The following is a 10,420-nucleotide window of genomic DNA, read 5'->3' on the forward strand; positions in this document are numbered from 1 at the left end:
TGCTCCCTAAAGTGGTCTTTCTCCATCGATATCGTCTTCTCGCTTCAGGATATCAAGAAGGGTATCGAGTAGATCCACAACTTGCTCTGGCTGCAACTTTAGTACATAGTGTCTATCTGCCATTTTTTCTGCCATTTTTTGGGTGGAAGTTGATCTGACTGATGAGGTACTTCTTACTTCGACTTGAAGGGAAAGAGGATGACTCGTGGTTTGACTCTCTCAGATATATATACTTCTAACCCATCTAGAACGTGAATACTCCTTTGTTCCTGTGAAACTGCTTTCACCAGTCTTTGATGAACCGATGCGATTCCAGTGATTTTTTTGAACCACTCTGGGGAATATTTTTCACATGTCAATGTCACCAGTTCACTCATGACCTCTGCGTGGCTTAACATGGGATTACGGAACGTCGCAAAGACTTCTGTCACATTGTCAATGAAAAAATTATTTTTCCTTAACCGATCACCCAATGTTCAAACATGTGGAGCTGCATGTGACCACCGATAGGATTCGGCCAGTCGTTGACTTCTTGCACAATGTCATCAAATACTTTTTCACAGGTATCCATGAATTGATATTTACTGACAGGGTCTTTCATGTGGAGGTCAGGGAATTTCTTGTCAAAGACGGCTTGTAAATACCGCAAGAAATAATACACTTTCATGGTATATCGCGCGATTGAATCAGTTCGTAGCGTATCTTTGGCGATAAAGGAGTGTTGAAATATCCCAATATACCATGTATGACTTCACGAGGTCCGCTAATTTTTTTAGTCGCATCCAAATCAAACAGGTACTTGTTTTGGTAAAGTAATTCAGTATCGTTCAATATTCTCACGTCGCTCATGATGTGAGTGCTTTACTGGCTTCGCACGAAATGATGATTTTGTGTCTGTTGCCTCAGTTTTTTAAGGAATATCCATGGGTTTTTCATTCTCCACGATTGGTACTGGTAAATGACATCTCAGACAATAACTACAATAAAACGGCGTATAATACCAACAGTTTTTACATTGGAACCATCTTTCTGTCAGTCTTTGAGCAAAGGCTTTATTATTCCAAATGTAGTGTTGCGGCATCATTCAATTTTAAGTAAAGCCAACTTTTCTGTAATGTCTTCAATCCACTTGGGTAAATATACTCTTTTAAAGGCTCTGATGTCGACTCTGTATTGCGCTTCTTTCCAAATCTCTTCTTTCCATAGACAAGTATAACAATGACCGCATTCATAAGCTAACTCTTTCTCAGAAGGCATCGCTAAAATGGTTCGAGTGAGGAGTAAACGCAGAATTTATATATAATTTTTATGACAGCTTGTCAATCACTTTTTTGATTGACACTTTTTTTGCGAATATAACCTTCTACAAACATTTTAACGTTCCATTTCAATCACCATGTCTTACGAGAAAGATCTGTCTCTCACGCATTTAAGTGGAGCGCTTGAACAGAATCCTCAATGGGTCGGAACGGCACTGGACGAATTGTTTGCGTTGGTCAACATGAAAGCAACTGCCAAAGATCTTTGTTGCATACGCCGACAAGTCTCAAAATACATTGACGAGATGAAAAGTTTTAATTTACAAGCGGTAGAACATTCTATAAAAGATCAATTGTACAAGGACGTGATGATAGCGTATCTCAGAGTAAGGCTACCTAAGGGATTGACTAATTGAATATGGGGTGAATGGGTGGTAGTGCTTAATGATAACAAAGGGTAGCGTAATCCGCTAGATGGAGGTAACATGAATTCATCTAATTGTGGCGGCAACAAATAAACATGGAACAAAAGATTCCATATACCTTGAAGAGAAAAATGGGGATTAAGATTATACAAAGCAGATTGTTCAAACGAGTGTGAAAAGAGTGGTTTGACATAAAAATTACAATTTTCGAGTGGGAAAAACAAAAGATAATAATGAAATTGCTCTAACAGGACGCGAGTGGAATGAATTACAAAATCGTGTTCAAGTAAAATGTGGCAGAGTGAATCTTGAGAAATCTACAAAAGATAATAGAGATGAATGTTTAGAATGGGGTACGAAATACTATGAAAATGCACGAGATTTCTAGTCTCTAAAATACCTTGGTGTATGGTAAATCTATTCCTAATGGAGGTATACTCCCAAAAAGAATATAAGATATAAGGGACCGGTCATTATTTATCGCCTGGGGTGGGTCGGAGTATTTAGGGGGGGATCACATGGTTTTTTGAAGACCTTTAGGGGGGATCAGCCGTAATTGACAAGCATAATGGGGGGGATCAGACCAAAAAAAAAGGAATTTTAGGTCGCGCCAGGACCCCGGGTGATTGCATTTGTAAATACTTTGGTAGGATTTGCCGCTGGGACTCCCCCAACCATATATTCAAGACCACGTTCAGTTGTATTTTGTATTATATAAACTCTATTCTAGCCCAGACACAAATCCCAAACCCTTTTACAGACCCTCCATTTTGTAAAAAAGAATCACTATCGTAGTCTAACATACACGTTTTTATTCAGGCACGATCTAAATTAGAAAGGTAATCAAGATTTTGAGAATGGAATACTTACAATTACTCAAAATTGTTTCATAACGTTTCAGTTTGTTTTATAGAGAATCGTAATCTAAAATCATAAACTTTCATTATTTTAATACGCGGCCGAATGAAAAAAACAACTAAAAAAGTGTTTATTTTGGTGAGGCTGTATCTTGTTCCGCTTCCGTGTCAGAATCTTCGGCAGCCCTCTCCACTGGCTCTTGCACAGTCTCCTCGTCAGATTCATCTGAATCCTCGCCCGAACTTGACCCTTTTTCAGCACCATTACTGCTATTCTCTTCGTTCATTCTGGCCACTACCACTTTCAAATTGCGTGCCAGCTCTGTTTCAAACACGCCTCTTTCCAAAAGCCATAGCAGAGGATCCAGGTGGAGACGCTTGACAAATCTCGCAGTGAATCCTGCATTAATACTTGAGACACATTTGTAAGTATTCTTTTCGAGTGAATCGAAAACCTCTTTAGCTACCTCTTTTGAGGTAAGTTTTTCTAGGAGAAGTGCTGCTCGCTGATGCAACCTTTTCTCCTTGATTTTTTTCACTTTTCTCTTGTTTTCTTTTTTTCTTCGGGATTGGCCGTTGTTCCCCATGGGAGATGGGAACTTTCTCTTCAAGCTCATGAGGGTGGTCGTGAGTGCATTGGAGGCTTTCTGCAGCTCTTGGTGTATGGCCTTCACTCGCTCTTGAGCTTCCTGGAAATATTTGAGCTCATCACTTGCAAACGACCTTAAGGTACGCTCTTCTGTATAAAGGTTCTTTCGTCTGTTGTTCATAAATGAGAGCAAATCGGATGCTGAATTGAAGGCCTCATTGACAGTGGTCAAGGAGGACTCACACTTCGCGACATCACCACTGCCCTTACATCCATCCACGCCTGACATGAACTTCGTGATGTTTTGGCACACTCCCCAATTCTCGTTTCTAAGCAAGTTCTTTTCTTTATCGGAAAGGGCTTTTATCTTTGTGTTTAACTGCCAACGCATTTGCTGTTGCTCGAGGAGATACTGTTTGAAACCGGCTTGTTTACTCACGAATGAAGATTCATAAATCTGCGGTACAACATTATTGTAGAATTTCAGCCTTTCTGTGTGTGGGTTGGGAAGAAGATATTTTTCCCACGGCTTCTTTTCTGGTGCTGAGTCGTTCCTCAGGAGTTGTAGTTGCCCGGAACGTCCAAATGACAAAATCGCCTGCTTGCGCTTCTTGGGAGCACTGGCGGACGTAACACCTACCGATCACATAATAAATGTTTGTTAAGGATTGCGTTACAAATTATGCACCATGTTGCCTTACGTTTTTTGTTCATGGCTGGTTTGAAGCACAAGCCAATTATTTTATAGAGGCCTTCAAAATAATCATCTAAGAAACGATAACTCAATACCTTCACTGCTTGTTCCTCTTTGCTTTGATTCGCCTTGTATCTGAGCGAAGAAACGCCTCAGACGGCGAGTTTGTATCTTCGTTAGTCCAATGTCTCGCTCAAGAGTTTCGTCATCGACGTCCAGGAAATGCTCGACCTTTGCAACACCAATTTGTTTAAAATTGTCTGTGTAATTGCTCAAGTCAGCTTTTGTTAAAAGATAGTCAATTTCTTTATCCATTGAAAAGGCTTATAATGAAAGCAAATCAGCGCAATTGAACGAGTTCTGTGCCCACGTTTCGGCTAAATATAGGTTTTATATGTTAATATGTAAAAAATAAAGTTAAAGTTAATAAGTCACAACGATGTTAGTTAATAGTAGGTCACAACAACAAAGCATTATTTTAAAAGCGCGCTGAGAAGATTTCCGACAGTTGGACTTCAGACATTGTAATTGAGCAAGAATGGAAGATATGACAGAAAAGCTTAGCAATCTGGACGATAATGGTGATCAGCTTGGAAAGCATTTGGATTTAAGTGATGGAAGTACCCATAAACGATGCCATAATGAAAAGCGAAGCGAGCGAAGGGCGAGAACTGAGCGGCTTTTATCAGATATCGACAAGGACCAGGTAAATAAATGATGGATTTGCAGTCTTTATAAAAATATAAAAGCTAGCAAATGTTGTCTGACGGCGTTTCGATGTTACTAAAATCATCATGAAGGAAAACGCGGCAATTTCTTCGTGATACTGGTCCATTATTTTACGCTCAAACTGGTGAGAAGTAAAACAATAAAATATGCATGCAATACTATAAGTAATCATTAACATTGAAACGTCGAAACGACGCGGACATTAATTCTTTGTATTTAAAGACTGCAAATACTGGTATTTGTGGTCACTATAGTTTAGATAGGGTTATTCCCGGCATCTGAAAGACAACCCTATAATTTGCAGATCAGTGGTAAATAACAGTGTTAAATATTTAACTATGCTTACCATTAATACAATTAAATTAAAACGGAAATGTAGAACGTGACGCAAGCGAAGCGTGCGGAAGAAAAAAAACTGTAGGGGCTCCCTCGTGCGTGCGTCAAATGCAGACTATAAACCAGCAGACTTACTAGAAAATTGACGCGATTTAAATTATCGCAAAGTGAAGGCAAAATACTTTCTAATAAAATAAATAAATGCGAAAGGTGTGTTTTTTAATTTCAAACTGATGAAGAAAATTAACGCGGCGTTATAAAGAAACGGAACTTGTAGAGAAAACAGCTACCAAAATCCAATCGTTAAGATACATTCCTCAAGCCCATAGATCTAGTAAAACCGTGAGTTTCTCGATCTAAGACGAAGTCACCTTTTATAAACTACTTCAGGGAAAAAAGAGAGTGGAGATTGTAACATCGCAACAAAGCTGCACCCTAGAGCAAAATAGGGGTGTTATAGAAGAAGAATTATCGAGAGCAATTTCAGAGGAAAAGAAGCACAAGTTTCAAGGTCTGCTCTATGTCTTCGATCAACTATTTCTTCCGGTGCAAGATGCCAATGCTAAGACAAGAATTAGGTCTTCAATCCCCTTTCAAGAAGCATTAGAGTACTTTCTTGTGTTTCAACCTCATCACTCTGGGGCACCGTCAAAATATCAGAGAGTTGCCTTTCGCGAAGCTTTACTTCATGAAAAACATGGTCTCAGGATCAATATCATTCGTATAACCGAGGGTTTTGAGTATGTCGCGCTCCGTCCTGACGAAGTCGATTTAGAGTCATTCCTTTTGGATATTTTTAGTGCTTGTAGTACTAAAAGTGGACATAGTGCTCTTGTTCTCGATAAGGAAACCGTGCAAGGTATCGTTACTACCATGGACTCAGAATGGGATAAAATTTGTCTTAGAGTTATATTGCGATCCATATTCTCTAGAGAAGAAATGACAGCCCTAGGCTTCGATCCTGACAATCTTCCGTCTATGACGGAGAGAGTTAAATTCGTTGTTGAAGAGGTAAAAAATGCTAATGAGGCAGCAGCCGACCTCGTTAGGTTGCGCTTAAATTCCAAGAAGGAAAAGCTGGAGAAGGAGATAAAAGAGAAGGAAAACCTTCTTCAAAAGAAAACAAATATTTGGTCATCCAAAACGTTAGAAGAAATCCAAAGCGAAGTACAAAAACTCAAGGAAAAAGTTGAAGACACGGAGGGGCTTCTTCACAGCCAGCCCACCGAAAGCAATTATCAGAGAAAACGCCAAATGCTCAAGCGCCAAGCTTCAAGCCTTATCGAATGTAATCGACTGAAGAGGCGAAAGTTGTCAAACCAAGGTCCGAAGCCAAAGCTAGATGAGGAAGATGAAGACTTCATTGCAAAGGCAATTGAGGATAAATCATCTTATCATGGTAGACGACATGATACGGTCCTCTATACCGGCCAGAGGGTGAAGAAGAAAAACCTTCTTTCAATTGCCAACTACCGACTAGCTGAACGTGGGAAGAAATTAATTCAATCCGCTACAACAGTATACAACAGGGCGAGACCGAGAAACAAAAGAAGTCTCCAAGCGAAGCGCCATTGTGGCAAAGGCCTATTTTGTTGGAAAAAGCCACCAAAAGGCGAAGAAAACACAAACGAAAACACTCACTACCAACGAGCACACGTAAAAAACATAAAAAGACGATTCTGGGGTGCCAGAAATTCCAGCGCGAGAAAGTTTTGTTTCATGAGAAGCACCGATGACAAGGCTTACCTTAGACCAGGTACATCTGAAGGTTTTGACAAAGCCAGAAATCTTAGGATCTTAACATTATCAGATCACACTAAAGCAAGGAAGTTGCCAAAGTACGACTGGCCTGAGAAAATGGTATATGTGACCCCGGGTTCTCACCGTGTTTTCACGAAGTCAAGTGTAATGAATGAAACTGAAGAGAAGCTGATAACTGAGGACGATCGCCACTATGTATTTGTCCGGCCCAAAGCAATAGTGGGATCGTCAGGCACTGTATGGGCCAGTGAAACGGTTCGTTTGCGACATGAGGATCCATCAGCTTTTGAGGTTGACGAACCGACACCTGGCAGTCCACAGTACTCACTGGGATTTCGTAAATGCTGCGCGCGACTACACGATGACCTCTTTCTTTATTATGATATGACAGAGTCAGATGACCTAGACAAATTATCCGGAGAAACAGAAAGTAACTGTAAATTCTTCACTTACGAAAAAGAGAGAGCAGAACATTTGAAATTAAGGATTGACAATTTGTTGCAGTTTTGCGAAGACACAGAAATGTCAGAGCACAATAGGGCTCTGTTTGCTAGTCAGATAATACCAGTCACGAAACGCATTTTAGATGCCATTGATGATCTGTTTAAAGAGGAAGTCGATTCCATGGAAAAAGATGCGAGAAAGGACAGGATTTTAAGGGTAACCAGTTCATGTAAACATGGTCTTGAAGTTCTCGGAGATCTCTGCCTTCCACCTGTAAAGCCACGATGGGCTGACCTTACAGATGCTGGTCCGGGCGTGGGAGTTTCCAACTACGAAGTTAGATTTCGAGACGCCGAGTTAGCAAGGGTTCACAATTCCGATTATAGAGTGCGATGTCATCGTTCGAGGGGCGACAGCGGGCAAGGTGAAGCCGAAAGAACAAACTCGGCAATTTCTGATGCTCTTGTGGATGGCGCAACTCTAGAGTGGGAAAAATATAGGAGATTTGAGGATCTTTCAGAAGAGGAAATCAAACAACTGTCTCTCCAGTCATACGAAGAGTACGAAAAGAAACGGATGGAGAAAAATGCCTGGTATGTCTGTAGTCAGGTAGCCGAGAGAATTGATGATGCCCCTGTCCTTAAAGATTACATCAAGAGCAAAGTAAGCGAGTCCCCTGATGAATTATTCTTTTTCAATTCTGTTTACCTCGACAACTATCGGGGTGCATCAGAACGAAACAAAGAGCAAGCGCCCGGTGCAGCATACTTCCGAAAGATCGAATCGTTTATGGAAGACCACTATATTCGTGGAGAACTTTTTATGGAATTCTGTCGTGATGCCTGTAAAGAGTCAAGAGAAGAAAGTTCCAATCTCTGTTCCTGGTGTTCTAACAATAGATGGGTCGGTCCAGAAACGGAAAGAATTCCGCAACCTGTACCAGATTCAAACAATCCTGGACATTTCATGGATATCTATCAGACGGAATCGACGGGCAGGACACCAGATGATTACCTTCCAAGAAAATGTATTAAAGATCTGTACGAGGAACATTCTGACAGTATCAGAAACGATCAGGATACCATGAAGAGCTTCTGCTCAAAATATAATGTGGAAGAGAAGCACGTCATTGCATATGTTAATCATTTGAAGGATATTGAGATCCGAAAGGACATCAGAACAAGAGCAGCTCAGGAGCGAAGAAGGCAAGAGGCCGAACGAACGTACAAGGACTTTCAATGGGATAACCTCATCGAGGGTGGCAAAGTTCAAAAGTTGCGGGTAAGAGAACTAGACCTGTATCTCAACAAGCATGGTTTGACGACTGTGGGTCGGAAACTTGACAAAGTGAAGGCCATTCGATGTCACTATTACCGACAGAATAAAGAGACTGTGATAACAGAAGAACTGTCGAGTGATGAAGATGACGTGGAATTCGAGGATGAAGAATCCGAAAGTGGAGAGGCAGAGAGCGACGATGACTATGTTTTCGTGGATTTGGATGAACAGCCTGAGATTGGCACTTCCTCGACAATTCAGTTCGTATCTGACGAGCAAATATTTACCGTTGTGGTTCAAGGTCCATGAGACGTAAGTACCACTATTAAAATATCACTTGCATATTCAAAAAGTTATTTGGCGGTGGCTGGGAGAAAAGGGGGGGGGGGATCATGAAACTTTCCACTACCGATAAGGGGGGATCTCTAAAAAACCAGATACTCTACGGGGGGATCAGGTAAATGCTTCGATGTGACAACAAAAATACTCCGACCCCCCCCCCAGGCGATAAATAATGACCGGTCCCTAACTAGGAAAAACACCATATTGATAAAAAAAAGTCCAGATTGAAATCATAATTAAAAGAAAAATCGATCACATCATGCGGTCTTAAACGAATGTTAAAAGAAAGAAAAAGTAGATTGAGAAGATCGTAAAATGCATTAAAAAAAATCGGATGAATTGAAAAACAGATTTTGCTGTGCTATACATAACACAAGATCTCCCAGGGGAATCTGTAATTTAATAAAAACAAAAATAAATAATGCTGTCTTCCACAGAAACGAATTGCACATTATAAAAGAAAAAATAGGGAGCTATAAAAAATAGCCAGATACAAATACATTGATGGATAGGTGGGGGAAAAAATAAATAAAGAAAAATATTAAACGGTCTTTCTAATGGTATAAAACGTGTATGAGTAAGAATTTCTATTCGTCGTGAATGCAGGCGTGAATTAAGAATGTCAGATAATTCTTCGCATGCTAAGGATAAAAGGTTAAAGAGACTGAAATAGGATTCGAAATCAAAAGTAGGACATGAAGGAAGGATGCGTATCTAGAGAAAAAAGAAAGTTAGCGATCAGTATAGAGAGAAAATTGGTGTTGAAAGCGTGTAATGGAATGTACATATATGGGATAACGGACTCTGATTTGAAAAAAAGGCGCCAAATGCAAATAAAGGGAGTGAATGAATGAAACTAAAAAGTCACCAAATCAAAATATTCTATTCGTATATAAAGGGCTATCTAAAACGCTCACAAAATAATCTCAACGATTTTCATGGAATTTCACACGCAACGTACAATCGTTTTGGTCAACCACAGTGTATATGAGAGAATTAAAAACGCATTACGGTGGCGCGGAAAAGATGATGATTCAAATCAGAAATGTGTTTGAGTTTTTACACGCTCTTACTATGATCGAATACGATAAATTTCTGGTAAGATGGCCCGACAAGCGAACTTTGAATTACAAACCCAATGGAGACACAGCACAATTTAAAGTAGAATTTGATCGTGACGCAGAATCCGTCACATTCAATACAGATGTCATTGATCAAAGTATTCCTGTCCGCCAAGCAAGCCGTATCTACTTTTGGTTGCGCGAAGATTTTTGTAGATTATTTAATTTTATCGAATACACTAAATATTCTCCTTTTGATTCTTCGTCGGATAAAATTAAAAATGGTCCTAATTTAATGTATACAAAACGCGGATATAAATTTCTCGAAAATAGACGTACTTATGCCACCTCAAGATATTATCAATTGTAACGATTTTCCTTCGAATCAGGACACCCTGGAATTATCTTTTACTATCGAATCTCTGATGCCATAAAATCGCAAAACGTAGCCATCATCGTTTATAAATAGAGTCTCGTGAAATAATCTCTCGGCTGGCCGTTTCTCCCCGCTGCCCAGTACCATCCCATGATGGCGAGTTGTTCCCGAGTTTCTTCGTCGTCATCAAGGCGGCCCGTAACATCTAAAATAAGTGCAAGCAACTGTGGGAGATTTAGTGCGTCCATGTTTAGCCTCCTCTTCTCTGC

At 40.1% G+C, this 10,420-nt stretch overlaps 2 protein-coding genes across 2 annotated transcripts in view; both read left to right on the top strand.

The window, feature by feature from the left end:
• The window catches only part of LOC111344527 (neurochondrin), a 130,882-nt gene that overhangs the window by 95,804 nt on the left and 24,658 nt on the right, over positions 1–10,420 (top strand). The window lies entirely within an intron of this gene.
• Positions 5,310–8,887, top strand: LOC111332256 (uncharacterized). The gene has a single exon (XM_088748466.1). The coding sequence runs from the start codon at positions 5,763–5,765 to the stop codon at positions 8,679–8,681; it is 2,919 nt and encodes a 972-aa protein (XP_088604592.1). The 5' UTR covers positions 5,310–5,762; the 3' UTR covers positions 8,682–8,887.

Source organism: Stylophora pistillata, chromosome 2 (genome assembly GCF_964205215.1).
Source record: "Stylophora pistillata chromosome 2, jaStyPist1.2, whole genome shotgun sequence".
NCBI classification, from domain to species: Eukaryota; Metazoa; Cnidaria; class Anthozoa; order Scleractinia; family Pocilloporidae; genus Stylophora; species Stylophora pistillata.